Source organism: Gouania willdenowi, chromosome 19, assembly GCF_900634775.1.
Source record: "Gouania willdenowi chromosome 19, fGouWil2.1, whole genome shotgun sequence".
Lineage (NCBI taxonomy): Eukaryota > Metazoa > Chordata > Actinopteri > Blenniiformes > Gobiesocidae > Gouania > Gouania willdenowi.
Window position 1 is genome coordinate 2,161,530 of NC_041062.1, and position 26,006 is coordinate 2,187,535.

Sequence of the window (26,006 nt, forward strand, 5' to 3'; positions counted from 1 at the left end):
TGAGTGTGTGTGAGTGTGTGTGTGTGTGTGTGTAGGGAGAGACAGAAGCCTGGATATCTTCCTCCTGGAAACATTATTATTATTATCATCATTATGAGTGAATTGTATTGTTAATAAGGAGACTCAGGTGGGGGGAGGGGCTTTTCGTCATGGTTCCCTGATGGATGCTGCAGGTGAAACATGAGACTAGACCGCGCTCCAGACGTTTCTTTTCCCTGTGTCGCTGCGGATTTGTCATTTTGGCTCCGTTTTTCATCTGCTGACTTGATATTTCACCGGCAATTCTTCACACATGATGACGGAAATCAAGGAGAATGAGAATGAACCTAAAAACCGGGACTTCCACCGAGCACAAGCCACCGTGCCCACCCAGCAGGAATCAAAGGTACCGACACACCTGTGTTAATTATCCTCACCTGATATAAACCTGAAGAAAGTTGATCATTATTAATATTATCATCATCATCACTGTTCTTGAATTCTGGCTTAAAAAAAAAAATAATAATAAAAAAACATTTATGCGTCTTTTTGTTATTTTTTTTTTGTTTTGTTTTGCGACTTCCGGTTTAGCCTATTCTCGTGCTCACTGCAGGTGTTGCATCACAACTTTAAGCCGCTTTAACTTGTGCAATTAGCACAGCTCTAAAGTTAGATGGCAGTAAAGATCACATGCTCTGGTGTGTAGGCCATATATCTGTTACTAAAACATATTTTATATTTTATTATATGTGCTTTGTAAATGGAGAAGCAGCTACTGGGGCACTGGTGGTTCCATTGTTTGAAATTATACAGGATAAAACGCTTTTTTTTTTTTTTTTTTGTATATATATATTAGAGCAGAGTGACATAGACAACTGGCGGCTCGGGGCCCACATTCGGCCCTCGGTCTAATTTAATGCGGCCCCCAAAATAAATGTCCAAAATGAAAGAAAAATACACAAAACAAGAGCAAGAATACATGAAAAAAAATACCAAGAATTGCAACATTGCAGGATAATACAGTAAAAGACATGATTAAAAACTCCAATAACACACAACACTACTACAAAATGAACAAAACGACAACATTAATGTACAAAATTACAGAAACTGACAACAAAAGTACACAAAAAGACAAGAAAAACACAAAAAATGACTTTGCAAACCCACAGCACTAACAAACAAGCAAAACGAGAACAGAAATACACAAAAAATACTGCTTAAAAATGCAAAATGACAACACAAATGCACAATATGACTCTAAGAAACATATGTTTTACAGTGAAAATACACAAAAGGACTCACAACGAGCAAGACAACGACAAACATACACAGAATGACATAAAAACACATGTGTACTATAAAAACTATTTGTTCTGTCCTGTATTAATGTTCAGATTGGTCATTATTCTAAATGATGACATGAATGTTGATCATGTGACCCTCTGATCAGACAAATACACTTTTTTGGCCCTGCTGTGATAAAAGGTGCCTACCTCTGTATTAAAGAGGAAACAAAGAGTCTTGATGTTGTTGTTCCCTTCAGGGACATGACAAAGGTTACAGAATGGATTTTATGTTCATAGGTCAGATTAATTCTAAGGTGTTTATTGGTCGCCGCCCTGAGCCTTGTCAATATATTTTAAATATAGCCTGCATTTAATCTACATGTGTTTATTGGTTTTCTTCTTCTTTCGTTAAGTGGGACAACCAAAGCTGTGGTTCCCAAACTGGGGTACGTGAACACCTCTCAAGAGGTACACAGAAACATTTGTCAGTAGGGCTGGGCGATATCTCGAGATTCAAGATATATCGCGATTGATATTTTGGTGTAATAGAAAATTACAATATTGCCTATATTGATGTAGTTTTTTTTCATAGCTAATGTTCTGTTAAAATACTAATTTTAGGAGTTACTGCTTTGTTTACTTCTCAGAATGCATGAGATTAGATGATCACTGAGTCTAAATGTGCCACATTAAAGGACTCACTCACACGTGCTGTCCCTTAGAGGAGAAAAAGATTAAAGTGGCACATATTCTGCAGCTGGTTTGTTAATAAATGTCCCATTGTGTATTTTTGTTATTCTTTTGTGTATTTTTTCTCCTTTTGTGTCTTTTGTTGTTCTTTTTTTGTTCTTTAATGTATTTCTGCTGTCCCATTGTGCATTTTTTGTCCTTGTGTCTGTTTGGGTATTTTGTTGTTCTTTTGTATATTTCTCTATATTTTTTTGTAGGTTTTCTTTGTGTATTTTTGTTGTCCCATTGCGCATTTTTTTCTCCTTGTGTGTAATGTGTTGTCCTATGAAGTATTTGTATTGTTCTTTTGTGTATTTCTCTGTTAATTTGCGTTATTGTTGTAAGTTTGTGTATTTTTTTTGGCTGTAATTTTGTGCATTTACTTTTGGGGCTGTAGTTGCCCATGTTTGTGATACATGCACAGGTTATTATTATTGTTTTTACCATTCTTAAAGCACTGTGATGTTATTTTTAGCCTGTGTGGCATTTTGCGTCGGCAAATTTAACCCAGAATTGTATTTCTGGTAAAACTTTACTTGTATTAAAATAATCAAGATTTATATTGTATATTGTCATTTTCAGAAAAAATATTGAAATATGAATTTTAAATTTTTTAACATTATAGAGATTTTTTTTTTTTTTTTTTTTTTTTTTTACAGACATTTTTCTCATCTATCAATAATAATTTGTGGCACAACTCTTTAAAATGCACCAAAATGTGAAGTTCAAATTCTAAAACAAGCCAAACATCAGAAATAAATGAATAAAAAGACACAGGAAAGAGTTTAGACGAGCCTACAAACACAAATAAATAATGTATAACATGAGCTAAAGAGTACTTGTGATAAGAAATAAAGGCTAAGGGGTACATGGGGCAATAAAATTTGGGAAACACTACTATAAAGACGCTGCTTCAATACATATATATTATTAGTTGAACCCACGGGGTGTCTAAAGTTGCATGAACTTTGAGTTTAGGTTGTGTAAAGTAATAACAAGCATTGTTAAAGGGAAATATTGGTCTGCTGTTGCTTCGCTGCGAGACAATTTCAGGTTTAAATTTTTCTCTTGATGAAGTTGGATGAATACTTTTATTTATCTGTCTAATTAAGTGGACTGGCGTTTCTCAATTGGTGTTTGTGAGAATTTTCTCATTGTTATGGACGAGGGTCGTGGAGGACCTTTAAAGTAGCCATGGACTCCAGATCCCTGTCAGCAGAGTCAAGATGATAACGAATGGATACATGACACACAGTTTAGTTTCTGTTCCAAACTCTATAGAGGGTTTTCACTGCGCGTCATCAACCCAGAAGTCGCCATATTGGAGGCACTCAGCAGGTAAACGAAGCGCACGCACACAAGCAAATCCCGAAATTTGAGAGGAAATGGTGAATAATTGTCGTGTTTTTGGCTGTACCAATCAGTCAGACCGTGAAAAAAAACTCTTAACTCATTTTCTAGTGTGATGATAATAACATAATTCAATATTGACTTAATATAATCACATTTAATGACCTGCTACAGAAGCAACACAGATGTTAAAATGTAGAGCTAAAATGTAGAGCTGTATTTCTCATTGTATTCCAGGTCAAAGGTCTGACCTTTATCTAAAGGATGACCCAGATTGGGTTAAAACCAGGATACGCAATAGACGGAAGACTCTCCGGGTCGTCATTGATCCAACTCGTATAGATCTGCACCACCAATAAACCCTCACTTTATTCGTGACCAAGTCCTTCCCTGTATGTCTTTACATCTGTAACGCATTTTGAGGAGCTTTTCTGTGGTTTCAGACATTTATCCATCACAGTGTTTACCTCTGAATGCCTCCAACATGGCCGCGCATCCAGGTTACTGCCCAGAACGTGACGTTGGTGAAGACCCTCTATAAGCTAATTTTCATTTAAAATGTGTATTGTTTTTAGGCCTGTCGCGATAAAAAATTTTGATGGAGGACATATTGCTTCAGAAAAATAATACGATAATAGTACAATAAAAAAAAGAAACGCTTTTCACTGTATTTCACCAATTATTTGCCACAAGACACGTTCATATAAGTGAAATTAGGTCAAACAACACAATAAATGACTAAAAAAAACAACAATACAATAGATATAGCATGTGTTTGACACAAATTGTATTCAGCAGTGGGGGGTACAAGCTGATTTCATGCATATTTTGGGGGTTCCTGACAAAAAGTTTGAGAGCCACTGCCATGAAACAATTTTGGATTAGTCCACTTCGTTAAAAGGCCTGCGCTGAAAATATAATTAAGTCATATTAATGTGACTTCTTCGTATTACGAAGAAAATAGCAAAAATCTCTCCACTTTTTCTAAGAAAATGTACAGAATAAATATTGAGCCCTAAAATATATCGTTTTGTCCATGAGTTATTGCACGATAAGTCGATGTAGTATTTATTGTGACAGGCCTAATCGTTTCATCTTGTTTTGGTGTTTTTTTGTCTTTTTGGAAAATAGCCGTACGGTACTTTGAAAGAAATGTGAACACTAAAAGTCCTAATTTAGTACATTTTGGCTGAATTAAAAAATCCCTCTCTTCAGTTGCCTTTTACTGCTTTGACCTACATTGACCACGTCTCATTTTATGCTCCTTCAAATTATAGCTCGCCCCACCAACTGTAATTTTTCAGATATACTGTAACTACAGGGATGTGGTACAAGCGTGAAGGGCTTTGTGTTGGTGCTGTTTGACTACAGGCAGCACAATGCATTGTGGGCAGCAAGGTGCTGTATGAATTTATGAGCCAATCGGGCCAGCAGATGTTTGCTGTGTCTAGCTGGGCTTTGGGGTCATAATTCACACAAATTGTGGACCAAACAAAACAGAACTGGGAGGAAACGATCCAGCCAGCTGTGTCGGGCAGGCAGCTTTGTTTGCTAAAGCTGCTGTTGCGACTGTCGCACGTCCAGCAGATGAAGAATTAAGAGGGAAAGAAGGAAGGGGAGGATTTAATGCTTGTTAAAAGTGGGGGATCTTCTTCAGAAGCAGAAGACATCTCCAGCTTCACACGATTCCCTTGTGTCACTCTCCTCAATCTTGTTCCTCCACTGCTCTTATCTCAATGTAAACCCGCCCTCGTCTTCCATCCTTGGCTTGTCTCTGCAGTCCTTCTCACTCCCCTCGCTCACTTCAGCTCTCTGAGTATTTATTACAACACTAAGTGGGCCCTCCAGGATTCTAGTGAGACAGTGACAGTGAGAGAATAATTCTCCTCCTACAGGCAAGGTGATTGCACCAAATATTATTATTCCACTGTAACGACTCGGAGGCTATATCGTTCTTTATGCTTATGCTCATTCTGAGAATACCGTGAAGATGAGTGTTTCTCTCAATCTTACTCTTTTTTTTAATGAAGCTATTGTTAGCATCTGGGGAGTTTAGGCCGGAACAAGGAAACTGAAATGCTAGAGTTCAGGTGATATTTAAACTTTTCTAATAAACTGTGATGAAACACTAAGGACATTCTTAAACAGTACATTATCTGTTACAAAAAACAATTTATTTGTGCTGAGTCAGCAAATCTACCATCAGGGTTCATTGGTGGGGGGCTCAAAGCAGAAACCATTATTCATTCACACCAGTCGCACATCAAGTCATACGAGTGGTGGTAAGCTGTACTGTAGCCACAGCTGTCCTCAGGCTTACTGACAGAAGTGTGGCTGCCATTACTGCCTCTCTGACCACCACCAACGTTAATGCACAATTCATACGCATTCATACGAGGAAATGTGGGTAAAGTGCCATGCCCAAAGACACAACGACTTGGACAGAGCGGGATTTGAACCCCAAACCCTCTGGTTATTGGAGGACCCACTGAGCCACGGTTGCATAGTCAAAGAAGCACTGACGTTATGCGTCTACAATGTGTTTAAATGGCTCATTTTGGAGCATGTTAGACTGAACATACTAAGGGACCTGAAACTTAATTGACCTGAAGTGAATTTCTGCTACAAGCTCTATGAAAAGATCTTATACTAGTGGTTTTGTTTGTTTTTTTTTTTGGTTAAAAGTCCTTTTAGAACAGAATCAATCCTGCCATTTGGTGAGACGTACTCGTTGCCATGTTGTAGGGATGTAACGATTAATGGTAAGGCGGTTAAAAATCATAGGTATCACGATTCACATCGATACTGTGAAAACTGAATCGCAGTACTTTTTTTATCCAGAAGTGTTGTCGGCGGGCGGAATCTGCTAATACTTTCTTTCTGGCCGCCTTCTACTTTTAAACATGTTCATAAATGATTACTTTTAGCACCAAAAAAATACCCCAAAAAATAAAGGAATATTTTTCAGTCATCATTTTTCTACAGCCCCATTTTGTAAAATAAATCGTGAGAGAATCGTATCGTGAATCGTATCGGGAGTTGAGTGAATCGTTACATCTCTACCATGTCGTGTCATAGGACGAGTTGTGACATAATCTGTGACCCGACTACTTGGTGATTCCGGTCGCTAGTGTGGCGCAACCATCACTAAGGCCTCTGATTTTCCTTGATCGAGAAAAACAGAATTTACGTTCTGAAACGGAAAAATCAATTTGACCTGTTTCTTTTTTTCCATCTCTTTAAAATCGGGCCTCAACATTTCACGAAAATGCCTCGCATGCATGTTTTGGACATTATCACGCTGTGACCAACACGATGTTCCGATGACTCAAGTCCACATTTTCTCAAAAACTTCGGCCACCTTGTGCAAGCCGTCGTCGTGGAATCACCACGGAGTCCAGTCACAGATTGCGTCACAACATCTCGTGTGACGAAATGGCAAGTTTAATTAATTCCTGGCTGCTCTAAAAGTACTTTAAAGAAAATAACCCGACACAACTTCTGTGATCTTTTGAAAAGCTGCCATGTGATCCGTGCATTATATCTAACTACATGACAAGCAGAGAAGGAGCAGCTCTACTTTGAGCTTCTCCCCAAAGGCTGAACAGCTCACTTTGTCATGCAGGGTCAGTCCAGCATTCTAATATTCTTTTCATCTTTCTTAGTGGCGTGTTGCAACCAACTTGAATAGGTGCATGTCACCATGTTTTATTTCATTACTTTCTTCTCTTATTCTCTAAGACAATATTCCAATTTATTAATTTTTTTACCTATTGTGAGGCTTTAAGGTTTCCTCACAAGTGATGGGGGGGAGGAAATATGTAATATGTTTGTGCTTGGCCTGCTAATGAGATCTACTTACCCTGTTGACATGTGCAAGACACAGTGTGCACAGAAAACTGATGAAGGATCAGATGAAACGGTAAAACAGTAAATTAGTAAGAGTGACAGAAAATAATGCAAAAGGAGCCGAACATCATTGTCGTCTCCGCTGCCAAGTCATCAGCTCATAAATCATCTCTCCTCACCTTGTCATTGCTGTGATTGGACATCCAGCGTTTTCTTTGATTAATGATGATCCCATTGAAATATCGCTTTCTATTGAGTTCATAGGCTGCTGATCCTGCACTCCAATATGCTGCGGATTCTTCTGGGAATATGACAAGACGGTGTGGAGGAGAATGATGCTTTACTGTCCAAGTGCTGAGTTTGTTTCTTTAAAGCTCTCAAGTCCTTGAAGTCTTGATGAAAACACAAGAAAAAACATCTTTATGATGTACTATTTTGTCCAAATAGCAAGTTTACCCAAGAAATTCTCATTTGTTAGATAACAGTATACTAAAATGTTTTCAACTTGTGTTGATAAGAATTCAGCAGGGTGAAAAATTGGAAACTTTATATCCTCTCATAAAGAGGATGTTGGAAAGTTTAGACTAAAACTTAAGAGATTAGAGGTCTCCCAACGCTGAGCCATTTTCATGTGCATGAGTTTATACATTTCTGTAGATGATATTTGTTTCACTAAACAACCCCCAAATTAAACATAAATGTAGCTTGTTGTTGGTTAAATGTTGTATCTTATTCTTAATTGTGACATTATTGCATTTAAAAAAAAAAAAAGGAAAAATTAAAAGGGCATAAAATATGGAATAAACTCTTGCCTATTGTTGCAGAATATTCAGTCTTTGTGGCGATCACCTGGTGCACATGACAAATGACATAAGCTCCTCAAGCAGTTAAGCCTTTTAAATGGCTGAATTTGGATTTGCAAGCTTCTTTTGCTGCACGCTTGAGTATGCAGCTTTATTGCTGGTGGGGAATGCTTGCATGCATCTAAAGACACATTTTGTATGCGCGCACAGCTGTAGCTACATGCCACCCTAATGGGAGGATAATGAAATTCAGCTAAATCTTTTTTAATTTGTCCACCGAGGAGGTTATGCTTTTGCTGGCATTTTTTAAATCTTTGACTGTGAGCGGTCTAATTTAAAAACTAATGGACAGATCGTGATGAATTTCTTTAGGAAATATACAAAATGAGATGAGTAACAAGTAGTTAGATTTTTTTTTTTTTTTTTTTTGGATTAATCCAGATTGATATCCCGAATTTGGATACGTTTTTAAAATCGAAAACTCCTTGTGTTCAGCTATTTGTGCAGGTTCTACACCACCTCCTGCTGGTGACTTTGTACATTACATGCTGCAGTCATAAGTTTTGTTTCGCTTTCTATTAGGGATGTCCCAATACAACTTTTACATATCCGATCCAATACTGACATTGCAGCCTTTAGTGCTGGCCGATACCGATATTGATCTGATTTTACATGCATTTTAACCGTCAACATAATATCTACAGTATTCTACAATTGAATAAAAAAAAAATTATTATATCGGTTATGATATCGGAGATTTTAGATGCAGTCTGATAAAATCCGATATTCATTTTCTGGTTTTCGGACCGATATCAGATATCAATATTGGATCGCGACACCCCTACTTTCTATTTGAGTATAGAACAGCACAGCCAAAAGCTTGAAAGTCTTTAAAGTGTGAATGATCCTGGTATCATGATCTGAATCATTGATCAAGATAACTATCAATATCTGGCAACGAGGATATTTGACGCTTTGCTGAGGTTTGCGCTCTCTGAGCGCAGTTTTATGAAATATTTTTTTATATGGAATTTGTCATCACTAGCTTGTGCCAGTTTAATAATCTCCTTTTTGGAGGCTTTTGTGCTGATGATTGCAAAATGTAGTAAAGAAATGACAATAGGACCATAAAATAATTTCAGTCCGTCTCATTTATTATTTGTTTGTCATCCTCCTTTGGGGCAATAACAAGGATTTAGGGCGATTGAAAAGTTACTGTTCGGCACATACTGTACAATGATGGGCAGTGTACAGAGACATGACCAAATGTGTTTGTGAAAAGAGTAAAACTCGTAAATAGAAGATCCCATGCTCAATCAGCTACACTATATTTAAGCTAATGTACTTCTACTAAACAAGGTTCACATGCTGCAATAAAGATGTCATTTATTTTTTTTAAAGGACATCAACACTTCAGTTAAAGAACTAACTTTATTCAGTTTGATTGTGAACAATACAAGAAACCTGATTCATCTTTAAAATTAAATTAAATATACATATTGTCATGTAAACTATCAATGATAACTGTGAGGAAAAACTACAAACCATGGTCGTGTTGGATAGCAGCCTATCAAAGCATTTTGGTTCATAACATTTTTGAGCCTGCAGCTGTTTTATAATTAGTTAGACAAAAGCTCTTTATAGAAATGGAAAGATAAAAGCTCCAAACAAAAATGGTAAATGACCTCAAACGAGAGCCTTTCATAGTTTTGAGATTGCATGACATAAAGTGCAGTCTTTGAGTGTTTGCACTCAGATTGACCTAAACTGATTCTGTTCCAACAGTAAGGCACGATCAATGTTTTTATCACTTCTTGCAATGCTTTTAACACCGTTCACTGTTATCCTGCAGCTTACTCAAACTGCTTACTTTATGATTTGCCCATCATCGTAAGAAAGCTTTACATGCCAAAGTCAGAGTTTAGCGTTAACATATTTAGAGATTAGTTCTTAAGTATATACTTGTATTATATTTAACTTTCTATTACCTAATTACTGTTTAATCAAGTTAAATTAAATGATAATTCCCAGGTAATGCAGGATGGCTTTTTGTCTCACAGGCATGTTCGGTCTGAGCACCCACCTCTCCTCCTAATCATTAATTTATCCAACCATTCCCAACAACAGCCTATTTATAGAAAGCCCCACCAAACATCACTCTGCTCATTTTAAAACAGCCAAAGACCAAGCGTGGCACATGCAGGCTGACGGAGTAGGTGGTGCATTTCACTGTAGCATTGTCCCATTTTCAGCCTTTACTACATCTGTCTTTATTGTTTCCTTCCTCTGTACTTTGACTCTTCCGTCTTCTTCTCTTCTGTTATCCACAAACATTGTGTGCTCTAGTATTCTACTCTTTTATTATAGTCAGCGTTGTGGTAGGTCTCCAGTCTCTGATCCACAAATAGACTTAAAAACCTTGCAGAGACACAGGAGTGCCACTAAGAAGCCTGGGGCTTTGCATTTATTAGAACCCAGTTTGCTGAATGCAGCGTGTGGGGATAAAACCAGTGCTTCTTCACTTCCTGGTGATGAGAGGACATCAAATTAAATGCAAAGGTCTCTTTTTAGACGACATGCTCGATGATTTAAGGGGCTTCATTGTCTTCTTTATTGAAAAGGGTGTCACTCTTTATCAGCAGGGGTTGCTGGTATTACCACAGAAACAGAGGCTTCACCTGCTATTGAAAGTCTTCTAAATGTCGGTTGGTAACAAATATAGGTTAGAGTTTTTGTGAAAGAGACATAACGCAGCACAGCACTTTTATGGCAGACACTGAGAGGCACTAAAAGTGGAAGGTGTGGGCAGCTTTAGTTATTATACCTGGTGGAGTTAAGCCTATTTTTTTTTTTACTGCCTTCACTTTTCTGGGAAAATTGCCACTAAAGTATACTGTAACTTGCAAGATATGCTTTTCTCCCTAAAGAATAAAATCTAATCTGTAAAGCTTTTGTTGTAACATGACACCTGAGAACAATGAAGAGTAAAACGTGTTTCCTGAAATAGGAGCTCAATCATGACATAGTTGATTGTTTTATGGTTGCGTTCACACCGAATGCGACTTCGACGGCTATAGTTGCTTAAATTGCCTGTGATGAGAAGTGAGGGCGTAGTCGCACATTTCATCAGTGAAAGGGAGAAACTCACTACTGACGGAATGTTGCGACACAGCGGCGCTCTAATGCTGCGTTCACGCCGAACGCGTTTCGGGCGTCAAAATTGTGCCTCACTCCCGTAGTTGGACGCTTGTGCTCATTGAATACAGACGCTTGTCACCAGCATTGAAGACACTCTGGACGCGCGTCCAAACAACTTGGGATGAGATTACGTTTAGGGGAGGGGCTTCTCTGTTGCCAGTGTTGTTCATACAATAGATGATATTGTGGCGATCAGTTGCGTTCATAATTCACCCAGTGCCTGTGAAGTGGTGGGAAACGTAGTTGTGTTGAGAAGGCGGTGTTTCCGGTCGGATGTATTCTGGTGTGACTCAGAGAAATGTGGTTGAATGGAGAATAAAGTCTGGAGTTCTGTTTCTGGATTCACCAGACCTGTGCTCGGACTAAAGTCGCTTTCAGCGCTTCTTCCGTCTCTCCCGTGGCCAGTTTGATGACTTGAAGGGCGCATAAAGTAGCGTCACCATAGTCACTTCAGTCGCATTTGGTGTGATTAATTGAGCCAGTTTTAGCTATCACCGATTAATCGACATTAGTCAACAGCCGGTTAGTTGGCATCTAATTGTAATTGATGTATTAACTTTTGATTCTGTGGCTCTGTGCTGTCCTACATTTTTCTTTTTGGATTAATCCATGTTTACTGTTTAAGATTTGAGCAACTTTATTTTTTTATTTAAAAAAAAAAAAATTCTAATTGGATTCTGGAAATTTAGTTTGGACAAGTTTGCCTTTTCTTATTTATCATTGGCTTTACAGTCCATACGAAAAAAAAAAAGTTCTGATCACATGACTTGCGAGCGGAGCAGTGCAAAGCATGCACATGTTTTGCATCTTTGTCTTGAATCAATATTTGGGTATTAGTTTGTGTTAATGTACAGTATACATCCTGAGTGTATAAATGTTCTTATTTCATATATTATTGACTATACATCGGATATCAGCTTTTTAAAAACTCTCAATATTGGCATCGGTCCTAAAAATCCCATGTTGGGCACCACAACATTAGTCAGCCAGCCACCTCCAAAATTCAAATGCACGAATAACTCTGCGTTTATTACAATTCCCTTTAACATAAGTTTGTGATGTTTTTATTTAATCTATTTAAAAGCTTTAAGCGATTATAAATAAATTAATTCTCATTGTGCCAGTTTGCTGAAGACTCTATTTCTTCCTAAAAACAAGGCATTTACCGCAGAGAAGATTAATACAGTCCGACAAGTTAAAAAACCTAATAGAGAAGAACATTCATTACTGAATGGGCCACCGTCCGAGCCAAGAAAAAGCCATTAAAGAAAGCCTGGACTCAGCTCCCTGTAGGAAACATTTACCAGAGAAGCTCACTAATGGGTCAACAGAGGAGTGTTGTCATCACTCAGACTAATTGGCATCTGTGAATCTGTAGTTTAAAGAAGGAAAGAGAAACCTGGTCAATGCTAGTATCGATCCAGCTTCCTGCAATGGAGTGCAGAATGTGATTTGATGCCTTCAGAGATGAAAAAAAAGCAGCGGAAGGAATAGGATGTGACTATGGTTTGGCATTAGAGAAAAAATCTTAGATTAGGTTTAAAAATGTGTTAGACTTTGAAGTTTGAGGTTTAGCAGGTGGTCAAACTGTTGTCCTTAGTTGCGTGTTTGGGAGTGGGCTTATGAGGAGGACTTGATACATCCTTCCACTCATTTTTCCAGCCATTCTTTTGATGCGAGAGTTCACAGCATTTCTTTTTTTCCCTCATGAATTGGCGTCTCTTCCCTTCTAAGACACCATAATTGTTTGTCATTATCACTTCCTTTTTATTGTGGCTCAGAGCACTGGATGGAAGTGGAGACGATGTCCACTTTGCTCCACTGACTGCACCCGATGCAAAGCTACAGCCCCTGATCCCGCTCAATAAAACCAATCACACTTGAACTTTAAAGTTGCATTGACCTCAGTGGATTCACATGGGACATGAAAAATGCAACATAAGGGAAAAAAAGGTGGAAATAATGCAGGTGGAAGATCGGGTGTCAATGAGGCAGGGCAAGGATGGTCAGAGGTGGCCGAAGGTTTTTAATAAACTGTCCTTTACAAAGGCTACTTATACGGTGCCAAAAAACATGCTCTAGTGATTATACCAGGAAACTAACTCCATTAGTCTAAATCAAGATACAAATCTACATTTTTTTTAAAACATTTTTTATCTTGTCTCATTTAACTTCAATCCAAACAATGTTTCCTTTGATTTAATGGTTTTCTAACCTTGCCTGCAAGATGGATTCTCCGGGTGTGACGAGGGCAGAAGCGCCGAAGCAAAATTGGCGCATGCGCAGTTGCGGGGAGAGGAACTACCTGGGCTACCGTTATTAGCATAGCTCTCAATCAAAATAGAAAGACGTCGACGAAGGAGGATGGTTAACGTGCCCTTAACTCGCATACAAAAACGGCAAAAGTCACTCAACGACATAATGACCACAGCATAACTATCCCAAAAAAAAGTTTTCACCAGCGGAGCCTTGTTGTAGCAGCGTCTCTGCGGCGCATGCCTATGACGACGACATCATTCGTTATCGTGTGATTGGCTAAAACAAATCATGGTGGACAGGTGCTTCGCCCAATCAGCTTCAAGCATTCTGTTCATGTCCCTCCCTGGTTCCGAAAGGAACTCGATTTAGAGGGAGGGCTACACATCAATCTGGCTCTTGCCAGGTTGATGGTTTTCCACCATTGACCAAAAACCAAGTGTTCCTGTTTTATGGATTATCTTCCATTGAGATATCCTCTAAACCTGTACATCCAATGTGTCATGGGTCAAAGGGTGCTCGAGCCCATCTCAGATGACTCTAATGTTACGTTCACACTGCAAGCCCAAATGCTCGGATCCGATTTTGTGTTTGTCCGTTCACATTATACCATTGAAAATGTGACTTGTATCAGACTCTAGTGTGAACAGTTTGCAAACTGACTCGCATGTGCATTGTCGTGTTTGTCTCAAGGTTTTTGTGCAGTGGAACTGGAGAATGAATGAGCAGGTGTAGAGGAGGACGAGGAAAAAGATACTTTTAAACACAGACCATTTATGATACCCCCACTTGAGAAAGACTGGTTTAGGGGATGGTCTGGGTTAGAATGCACTCAGAAATCCATTGAACTGTGCTGTACTGAGAAGTAGTGAAAGGAGCAACACCTAAAACACATATTTTAAAGTAAAATAAGCTACAAAAAATATGTATATCTTGATATAGGCATTATTGTAATTTTTTATAAATTCCCTGCTGTAAAAATTCCCAATGTCTCGTCTTTCTGTTACAGCTGCAGCGGCTGAAGCGCTCCTTGTCTTTCAAATCGGTCATTCGCAGCAAGAGTATGGACAACTTCTTTCTGCGCAACAACGGTGAATCTCGTCACACCTCAGCCATCATCACGGTGCGATCACCGCCACTACCCTCACCTCCGCCACTCTCAGATTCTTCCCATGCCGACGAGCGCGCTCCCTCTCTGACCTCATCCATCAGTCCCAACTCGTCGTTATCATCACAGTCTCCATCCATCTGTCCCTCGCCATGTCTGACCTCCAAGACTCAACCAAAGGCCCCGGCCCGGCCAACGCAGCCGTTCAAGACCCACTGTTTCCAGGAGCACGTCTTCCGTCGGCCGGCTAGCTGCCAGCGATGTAAACACATGATCCAAGGTAGGCGGACTTCTGCAAGCATTAGAGTTTACCTTTTTTTTTAAAGAAAATTGATGAATGTTTGGGTAATTCTATTGCTTTATTTGGGGAAACTAACTAACTATGATGTCTGTTAACACCTTGTCTTGGCTCAATTATAACGGTACTTAAAGAGTAACTAAACCCCAAAACCACTTGTTTTTGCTGAATACAAATAAATTTGGGTATGAAGTAGTGCTGTTAATTGATCCTCAACATTTTAGTCAAAGTATTCAATTCAATTATTTATGTATTTAGTTGATTAATGTCTGAGTGACTGCCCTCTGTGGGTTGAAACCCTGATATTACACTAGATTTTTGCTATTGGCTGAGAAAAAGATCATGTGACGTTTTGGGACCATCTTACGTCACAAACAAGCACAGTTAGCCACACCTCTTTTATAAATACTTTCACCTGTGAACTCTACAACCTGTGGTGCGTAGGTTGGATTGAGAGAACAGTGGATAGAGGTACACTGTATTGAGTAATGAGTAGCTAGTTAGCATAGCATAGATTGTTCATTTGAGATTTTATAGTATAGAGTAGGCGTGTCTTAACTGCTACAGGAGCCCTGCCCATTTATTTGAATTTCCCTCCTAGTGGCAGGTCAGGAGAAAGCAGGGGTTTAGTTTCTCTTTGTGTCTGTAAATCTGCAGCTTTAAGAAACCCCACAGTCCTTGAAAATAAATTATGAAGATTTACAAAGGTTATTTGAGATTTCTGCACTTATTTAGTAAAATGATGATTATTTGGTTGATCCTATAGTGCCCACTGTTGCGTAAAGAAACAGATGTTTTATATTTTCCATAACTTTTGGGTAAAACTTCGAAATTTGCAATTCCACTATTGTTTTTCCCCAAATGAAATCAACTGAGCACTGAGATTACCTAGACAAACTGACACAAAATATTCACACTTGATGCACTTTTTGTAAAAGTTAATAAGCAGTTACTGGGAAACCTGTAGTTCTTGTCAATTTTTGAATACTGTATATCATTTTGTGGTATACACAATTGTATTTTAATTAATTTTACGTCAGTATGTTAATGATGTACCCATGCATCGCCTTAATTATCTGGTGCCAAATGACATTTGTTTGATTAAGGAAGAAAACTGAAGTGTTGTTTAAATTAATGCTGGTCTTGACATCTAGGAAGAATAGATGCACCAAAGGGATTAGAAGACTCTAATTCAGCTTTCCTCATACCTCCTATGGCCTTGGCCTTTGCCTGCAGCCGACACCACAAAATGGCATCAATCTTTATGTTTTTCGAGATATCCTTGAGTTGAACTGGTGTTTTTGGCCTTTGCTGCAGGAAACTCCAGGCAGGCGTTGCGTTGTAAAGCCTGTAAGCTGGCAGCCCACCTCTGGTGCTCCTCTGAGCTCTCCCAGCAGCCGTGTACTGGCAAGGTAAGAAGATCTCAGGCCCTGGTTTTACTGCACACCACTAACACTTGTGCCACAGTTTCACCTGAAGTGTTATAAATATGACTGGATTTGAAATTTTACCATTTAAAAACCTTCAACTGATAAACAGATTATATTTGGTTTGACTGAGTTAGAAACGTTACTTTTAAAGTTACATATTTTTGTGAAGTTTTGAGTGTGGACAACTCATCTCTACTGGTGTACATTATTTTAGTTTGGTGGCTGTCGTCAGCTCAGCTAATTATAGCCTAAAAAATGATTGTTGAATTGGTAATTACATTGTTATTGCCCGTGTAATTGTTTCTAAATTTTACCGGAAGCTCCTCTCCTTTCTCCAGCACAGGGATGAGCACAGAATACATTGTGTCAGCAGAATTACACAGCATCTGGAAGCTGTAATTGCCTCAGTCCTTCACCCGGGTTATGTACTTAGCCTCTTAGACTCTGGCTTGTTAAAAGACAATAAATTATTTCTGTACAGCAAAGGGAAAGAGGTTTGGGTTTTAATTGAATCCTAGATTGACCGCGACTTTGCAAAGCAGGCGGAAATTGTGTGAAAGGAGAGCATTGGATTAAATCTCCCAACCTTAAATGCCACTGCTGAGGACGACAATGGTAAAGTCAACAATTTTACACATACTCTACAGCCCCCCCCCCGTTTTCCTCTCCAGTGTCTGTGCCCCAAGTTTCTTTCCTTCCCAGTTAACACACTGCTGGATAATCAATATCTCTGTGTACCAGCTGGTCGGGTTAATTCAGTGTGAAATCCTGTGTGTTTGAGGCACACACAATACCTTGAGGATATGACACGACGGACTCGGGCCAAGCCTTTGGCAGTGTCCTTTTCCGTTGGTGCACACTCATCAAAAGCAAAGATTGAGCCTTTAACTGAAACTGGATGGTGTGCAAGGCCACATTTCCATAGTGCATCATTTAATGTGTGAAAACAAATTGTTTGTGAAATGTTACTTAGCAGTTCATTAGAGCCATGTTGTTGTCCAGGCCTGAATGTGTATTTCATGTGGGAAAGTGTGGCATTTTTAATGGAAATGCCAGTTTCAGCCCTGTGAGCACCTGAAGCTTGTGGAAAAAAGTCAGACCTTAGAGAGGGGGGTGGAGGGGTGATCTTAGTGTAATTAATGTGCTGTTAATCAGTGCAATTAGTTATTTGAGGTGATTTAGTGCAGCCAAGTACATCGAGCACAGCGAATTGCAAGATATTTTCCTTCATAAACGCATGAAAAAATGTTAAACATTAGTTTTTTCAAATATTTAATTAAATGTGTTGGACTAGTTCAGTGGTTAAGTACCCCCGTTCTTTTATTTCTGAATCACTTTTGTTCAGCTACAACATTTTGCTCAGAATGCTATTTAAAAAAACTATAGAACCTAATAGGGGTGTTGAAAAAAATCAATTTGGCGATATTACATTGCGCGATTCTCTGATCGATTCAAAATGCATCCATATCAATTATTCATTTATTTTTTTAACCTTTATTTAACCAGGAAAGTCTTTTCCACTGCAGGAGACATTGTAACTACACACAGAAGTGTGCATGTTGACCAGCTTGTGTTTTATTTTATTTTTTTCAATAAAATCTGAAAAGAAAATGCTAACTTTCTGCATTTATTTGTTGTTCTAGGCATATACAGTACCTCAGTTATGTTGCACTAAGGTCAAAGTTGATTTCAAAGCCACAGGCAGATTGTATGTTATTTTTTTATTTTAACTTGTTAGCACATGGCATGTTAAAGCCAATGTTTTGAGTGTAAAATATCCCAATAAAATATATTTCATACATAATACATAATTCTCAAGAAGATGTACACATTTACAGATATTTGTTTCTTAAGTCATATATATAAAAAAAAACAAAATTGCAATAATCTCCTTATACTTTAATAACAGGATTTATAGTATCGTGACGTATGAATCGTATCGCCAGATGCCAGGCAGTACACACCCCTACAACCTAATGATGGATGGAATGAGTAACACACATTTTAGAGAATCTAACTTTTTAAAAAAAAAAAATTTCAAAAGGGGAATGAAACAATATTTCGTGCCCCAACACATTGTACTGTAATATCTGTTCATAAGAGCATTTACAACTTAACAACTCTATTGTAAATTAACTGCAGCGCTTTAATTGGATCCACTTTATTTCATACTGACGGCACTGGAAACTGGAGCTTTCGATATTGTCACTTACTGCCTTTTTAAAATTGATTCATCGTGGTAACTAACAGCGGATAGATGCATTTGGCTGATGATTTGCATTGTTCTACGTGTCAATGAGTTGGAAGCGAGTATTCTGCAAAACTGTCTACTGCCAAAGATGCACTTTGATCACAGCTGCTCTTTGTAAAATGATCTGTGATGAGTCACATACAGTAGCTAAACATATCTCTCTCGTTCTAAATTAAGAAACCTAGCCAAACTTTTACACTGCCATGTCTGCAGTGGCTGGTCTTGACAAAGAGAATAATTTAGTTAGATCTGTTCTCAGAGTCAGAAAAATGTTTCATAATCATAAGCTTGCTCCGCATTGCTGCTTCCTGCAGCGTTAAAAGAGAAATTCATCCCACTTTGTGTTTTGGAAATCAAAACTGTCCTTTTTTGTGTGCATCTAAATAAGTTTGCATACAGAGTAATCTAACGTGTTATTTGGGCTCTGTGCTGCTCAAACCGCCTCCTCGTGTCCATCAGGTAGTCAGAGGTCGACCCATTACCACCACGTTTCTGTTTCTGTCAAAAGGTTATCAGAATAATTCTAAACTGCAGTCTCTCTCATTCATCATCAACATGTCTTCTCCTTCTTCAGGCCATTAAACCAAAGGGCTTGGAAAGAAAATGTCAACAGCAATCTCTTTTAGTGTTGAATTAGACAGTGGGGGGTTGGCTTGGTTTCTCATTTATAACATTGTCTCCTAGTGGTTGGTTTTTAAACTGAATTTATTTCAGCTTTTTCTTGAGTTTTGCAAAAACAAATAAAAACAAAAATTACTTTGATCACCAGGATTATTTTAATATAATCTTTGAAGGGATCAATTAAGGATGTTTCAGTAACTTAAATTCAAGGCATTAAAGAGTAACTGAACCCCTGCTTTCTGCTGACCTGCCACTAGGAGGAAAATTAAAAAAATGCCTTGATTATGGGTGTTTCTGGTGTAACAGTAAGACACGCCCACTCAGGGAGCATACACCGCTGTGTGCAGAGACAGACGGTAAAGCACACAATGATGTCTGCACACACACACACACACGCGCACGCACACACACACACACACACACACACACACACAGTGAGTTCATAAGCTGAGATGTCACTACAACCACAGACACAATCACGACGTGAAGCTCACACACAGCCCTGCTTTCCTACCACCTCACGCACATAGCGATAAGACGTACACACACTCAAAGACAGACGGGAATACACACATAGCATAGATGTGTGTGTGAACACACACATAGCTTGATAAACCTTCTGATTAAACCAGAATCTGATCTTTATCGAAGCACAGAGTTAAAAACATCACCGCGACAGCGGCCGTTTCACACGGAACACAGTGGACTTCCTCATTAAAACTGTCAATTAATGCTCACTGAGGGTTGTGATTGGAGGAAACCCTCCTCCCTCCTCTCAGCATTTATAAGAGGGGCGGGGCCAACAGTGAAAGTGATGACGCAGGGGAATCTATAGAATACTTTTCAGCCAATAGCAAAATATTATTGTAATAGCAGCGTTCAACCCTTAGAGGCCAGTATATCTGACATTTTACAACTAAACACGCAAAATTAAAATACTTTTACTAAAATGTGAAGAGTGGGACTAGGATTAATAAACAACACTACATTATTTATTTAGTACTTACTGTATTTCTGTACATTCTGATTTCTTTTAGTATATTCTCTATATTTTGTACTTCTGTATTTATACATTATTTCAACTCTGTGTGCTGCTATTTTTTCTGTAATGCTGCTGGAAATATAATTTCCCTGACGGGGCCTTCCCAAGGGATTAATTAAAGTGTATCTAATCTAAAAAGTGGGTTTGGGGTTTAGTTACTCTTTAAGTTTGGATATAATGTTTTGATTTGTGTTTTTGGCTTTTCTTCATCAATTTTGCCTCTAACTTCCTTCACATTTTTTTTTTTTTTTTTGCATGTCTCTCCTATAACATGTCAGACGGGAGCCTTTAAGAGAAACTTCAGTTCTCCTCTGCTAATCAGTGAACCTTTAAGTATCGTCAGAGAGACGCCTGCTGCTCAGGGTGAGTTATGAAAGCACCGACTCGTTTATTTTTGCAGCAAACTGCTTTAAATTTACAATTACTAATCGCCATTTCTGTCTTTGACTGTGCAGTCGTGTGTGTGTGTGTGTAGCATCAGCTCTGAAATGATACACATGTTGGCTTTCTTCTTGTCGGCTTCCATGCAGAAGCTGATAATAGCATTGTTGACCCTGTGTACGAGGCGCTGCGCTATGGGAAGTCACTGGCTCAGTTGAGTCGTTCCAGCTTTGGCAGCATCTCAGAATCACCCTGTCATGAGGTACACACACACACACACACACACACACACACATACACACATACACTTGGCAAATCCTGTCATCTGCATAAAGTCCTGTTGACATTAATCATGCCAAGAATATTATTGTTAACTGCTACACTGTCTTGATCCCAGGATAAAGTGGAAAACCAGCCAATAGCTGAAGAGGAGCAGATTCCAGGGAGTAAGTCTTATCATTTTCTTTTCAAACTGCTCAGATCAGTCTGTCATACTGTAAAATTGGGTTCAACAGTTGAATATCAACAACTGTGTATAGAGAAAAATACAAATATTTTTTTATGTACAGCTTTGGGATGGCAGTGAATCCATTTAGAATTTCAGGATTTGTGTGTATGTATTCATGGATGTTTATATTTATATACAGTATATTTACTTGTCTCTGAAGTCCCAGGAGAAAGGATTATCTGTTTACACTGCTGCAACTTACAGTAAATGACCTTCATTTCTGGCTCATCTTTGATTTGTTTTACGGAAACACAACAGCTCCCTGACTGGCACCCCCGGCTGTTTTCTCACTGGACCATTTTGTCCTCTTTGTATCGTCTTACACTCTTTTATCCGTCTCTCAATGTGCTTTTCTGCAGTGCTTACTCCTCCCGAAAGTGAAAAAGCTGATTCAGAAGACCGAGTAAGTCTGAAGGTGTGTAGTCAGCATTGCTTTCCTCTTTCAGCCTTTGTGTCTATAAAAACAAACATTCTCTATATTATATTCTCTCTCATCTTCACACTTTGACATGAGTAAACACAAACGGCAACTTCTAACACTCAAATCTGAATTTTTTGTTCCATCAGACACCCAAGCGGGTAGAGGTTCATTCCATTCACACCTACGTGGCCCTTTACAAGTTTCTGCCTCAGGAGAAGAACGACCTGGAGCTTCAGTGAGTGGGTTCTTCTTTGTTCACGTGCACTTGCTTTTGTTATAGCGAAAAGGAAAAAACTATCAGAAATTCATTTACAATGGAATGCAATCTGTGTTGGGTTTACGTTTTACTACTTTGGGTAAAGAACTGGAGAGACCAAGCAGCTGTCTGCAGTGTGTGACTGGAAGAAAGGGCTTTAGCTTGCTCAGAGGTGCTGGAAATGGCTGTGTGTGGTACGACGCCCACCACTCTTCTGGAGGATACATCTGTGCCAGACAACAGCACAGGAGGCGTCTCTTCACGTGCACAAAGCCATGCACTCTGAACTCACAGGGACACAAAAACAACATTTCAAATTCTGTTAGAAGGAGAATAATGAAATAATAATAACACGGATAGGTGATGGAAAGCTATGCCGTGATGAATGCATTTTTGTCAATAATTTTCACACCAAATACGATATGAAGCATTTGAGCAAATGGTCATTTATTTTGTTTCTTGATTCATGGACAAATAACAGGAACATGTGTTTTGTATAAAGCTGGATTAGTAGTTGTTGGAAGGCTTTCATTAATTAGTAATCAATATGATAGTTTTTAATCTTGATTCAAGTTAAAAATGATAAATAAATAAATGCTACGGCTTGATTGGTGCTCTTGTTTTATCATTTAAAGTTTAAACTTTTAACTGATGAACAAATGAGCATCACTTTTCCATATTTTATTCCTTTAACTCGACCCTGACATTCATAAAGTGCTAGATAGAAGCTTATGTGTTGGAACCCCCCAGATTATCAAGGAATTGCTTTGGATTTAATCTGATGAGTCTAAAAAGTCCCTAAAATGCTTTTATCAAGCTTTTTCTCAACCATCTGTTTTTTTTTTTTCTGCAGGCCTGGTGACAAAGTTCAAGTCACAGACGACTCCAACGAGGAGTGGTGGAAGGTGGGCTTTATTTATTTAATTTTTTTATGCATAGAAGTGCTTTCTGTGCAGTTAATATTTCAAAAGTATCATTTTTTTCTCTTTCTGTGCCAAAGCAAATCTGAATAAAACATCACCTGTATTAAAAACTCCAGGTTGTTTTGAATAAATGATGCAGTAAAACACTGACAGTAGAAATGTACTTTCATTCAAAGATGTTTGAACGAGCATGCTGTTAGCATAAAGATGAGGAAGACAGATTGCAGTCAGTGTTTAATGAGACGTCTGATGAGTTTAACCTTCACCAAAAAGAGGACAAACCAACCCGTACATAAACAAAGAAGTTCAGAACCGTCCTCAGGGGTCTGCTTGGACAGATTTCTGGTGCTCTAACCATGATTTACATTTTTAACAGAAGATTCTTTGACCCAATAAGCAGATATATTTCTCATCTAGCGGTGTAACTGCTAACCTTCAAACACCCCTTTGTAGGTAGGTAACTTTATTTGTCTTTGCACATATTACAGAGCAACAAAATTACATTTCAGTTTCATCCAGTCCAAGAAACTAGAAAAGACAATCACATATAACATGGAAGGACAGGAGCGGGAGAACTGTGGGGCCGCCACATGGGCGGCGCCCCGTGTGTCTTAGATGAGAAGTGGAAAACAGGAGATATGAAGAGGAGGAAAAAAGACAGGTCCCAAACTACTGTATGCTCCTTTAGTGAGGGCACAGAAGCGCCAAAAAAAAAACAACACAATTACAACAAAATTCAAGTGGAGGGAAGGATTGCAGCCAGCCGCTGAGGGTCGGGCATACAGCCCCATACAGGCACATCGCCTCGCCCCTCCTGCTGCCACTACGTGGGAGGGAGGGGGGGCTGGGGGCGGCGTTTATTTTATATAAACAGCCGAAATAAGCAAAAGTCTTACTTGTGTTCAGTCAGCACTCCCAGGTTTTCTGTGCTGGGAGTCTTTCAGGAAGATTTGAGGGCTGAAAATGCAATAAAGCTGATAAGTTACTAACCCCAAAATAATCCCTTCAAATAAAAATCTTTGAATGTGATATTTGTCTGTTTTAATCCATCAATCTCTGAATGGAAACTATAGATGTGCATCTGTGTGCGTTGACCAGGGGAAAAGCAGAGACAAGGTGGGATATTTCCCAGCCAACTTTGTGCAGCGGATCCGTCCTGGAGAGCGGCTGTGGAAGGTCACTACTGGTTTCCAGGGCGACAGAGACAAAGGCCAGATGACTGTAAAAGAGGCCCAGGTGACTGCCACGATATCCCATACAAGTTTATCCTCTGACACGCGCAGTGGGATTTGAAATCTATATGCAAATGAATGCAGAAAAGTTCTGGATGACAGAGGACAGAAAGTTTTTATGCACTTTTTTTTGTCACTTTGTGCTCTGTATCTCACCTTTTCTCCACTGGGGCTCTTCCTGCAGATCTGCGTGGGCAAGGACGAGGAGGCGGACGGTTTCCTGCGGCTAAGCAGTGGGAAAAAACGAGGCCTGGTCCCTGTGAAGTGTGTGCTGCAGATTTGAGGGTCGCTCGGCCGTGAGTTTGACACAGGAATTATCAGGACTGTTCAGATACCAACTTTTTCTGACCACCATCCCAAAGCTCCACCCCCTCTGACGAAGAATCGCAGTGAGTTACCATCTCAGGTGGACGAGCACCCATACTTGGCTTTTTACTGCAGAGTCGACATGAAAAGCAGCGCAGGAGGTTTCAGGACTACTTTTGATATAGCAACTCTCTGACTGTGTGGTGTTCAACATGCCCTCAAGTGAAATGTAGCATTACAAGGAAGCACACGTATGTGCTGGAAGTCTGGCTACCTCATTAGCCATCTCCATCAGCCACACGGAAATAAAATAGTCCAGTTTAAAATGATGTCAAGCCAAGAGAACATTGTGAGCAAACTGTCCTCATGTCATTGTGTAGAGAAAACCAGACGTAGGAGACTGTGGAAGGATCGTGTTAGTTTATGCTAGTTGCTCGTGCACTCACTGTTTGATTGGCTTTGTTTTACCAGTTCAAAAGGAATCAAGTGAGGATTAAAACCAAAATGGTGAGTTCATGCAGCCTGCGACCCCGTTTTGTGATGTAAGGATACATATTTGTCAACCCTGTCCTGGGTTTGAATTTCCAAAACATGTGATATTTGCTTAGCTACATGCTAACGAAATGACGTGCAAACACGGTACAAGGGAAGGGGAGTTCCTTTGCTTCTATGATTGCCTTGCACTTGTGCTCTTTACAGCTGCAGTGTGACGAACGCTTTCGTTACACCTAGGGAGTCTAAGTAACGCTCTTCAATCGCACGCTACACACACACACACACACACAAGATTTTAGATGTCCCCATGTTTTCTGTAGCTCTAAATCCACCGTGAGGCTCTGCTTTGTGTCCATGTATCCTGAGCTTTGCCTGCCAGCGTACTGTCCTGCTGTTTCCACTGTCACGTACACTTCGACACAAGAATGGACAAAGGACTGTTCTCACAAACTGAGTTTAGCGTGAACTATTTTGGAAAACTATATCATGAAAAGTTCAATATGAAAATTCTTTATGTATGTCAGAGAGAATGTGGTGAGAAGAGCCTTTCATTCTAAATATGCAGTATTTACTGTAGTGAATCAGCGGCATCTGCTCGATTGCAATAACTGTACTTGCAAATATGATAGTGTCTATAAATAATCTTCTAATGACTGTATGTTTTGGATCTGAGTAGCTCTCTGACCATTTGCAGCTATTAACGTGCAAACCAATGGCATTAAAGGGTACCTGCAAGTAATTTGAGGTGCAAGCTTTACCAAAAGATCATGTTAGATACAGTACAATCATCTGTTTAAAAGTTCTTGTAGATTAGAGCGATCCGCGTCTCGTATGTAGATAGTGCGGCTGACTGCACATTTTTTTTCTGTTACACACACGACTAGTACAGGTACCCTTTAATGTTACATAAAACCAACAATATTTCACTATTCCTTGATCCACTTACAGTATGTATGCATCTCTTTACACGGGTAACACCTCACAGAGTCAGTACAGATGTTTTTAAACTACTATGCACAAAAAGTTCTAGTCACTCACTTTGTTGTATGCAACTGGAATCTAGTCCATACACACACACACACACACACACACACATACATATACATTTATTACTGTGTTTAATTGAAGATTAAACCATGTGCAGCTTTGACAGTGTATTAAAGGGATTCTCCACTGTTTTTACAAATATGGCCTAAAATCTTTGAAATGTCCTTATTAGTAGATCTGTCTAACAAAACGCATTATTTTGCACCATATTCGTTTTTATTAACTTTTAAAAAA

At 39.1% G+C, this 26,006-nt stretch overlaps 1 protein-coding gene across 1 annotated transcript; it reads left to right on the forward strand.

Annotated features, from left to right (window-relative positions):
- Window positions 1–26,006, forward strand: LOC114481033 (SH3 and cysteine-rich domain-containing protein 2-like). The gene is made up of 11 exons (XM_028475338.1): window positions 1–385; window positions 14,463–14,841; window positions 16,177–16,271; window positions 20,482–20,566; window positions 20,734–20,846; window positions 20,982–21,030; window positions 21,452–21,507; window positions 21,660–21,748; window positions 22,623–22,674; window positions 23,791–23,928; window positions 24,109–26,006. The coding sequence occupies exons 1-11, from the start codon at window positions 293–295 to the stop codon at window positions 24,205–24,207; spliced, it is 1,248 nt and encodes a 415-aa protein (XP_028331139.1). The 5' UTR covers window positions 1–292; the 3' UTR covers window positions 24,208–26,006.

Bases quoted from the DNA above. Each gene is read 5' to 3' on its own strand.
- LOC114481033 (XM_028475338.1), top strand. From the start codon at position 293: ATGATGACGGAAATCAAGGAGAATGAGAATGAACCTAAAAACCGGGAC. The intron at 386-14,462 runs GTACCGACACAC...TTTCTGTTACAG, and splicing joins CCACCCAGCAGGAATCAAAG to CTGCAGCGGCTGAAGCGCTC. The intron at 21,749-22,622 runs GTGAGTGGGTTC...TTTTTTCTGCAG, and splicing joins AAGAACGACCTGGAGCTTCA to GCCTGGTGACAAAGTTCAAG.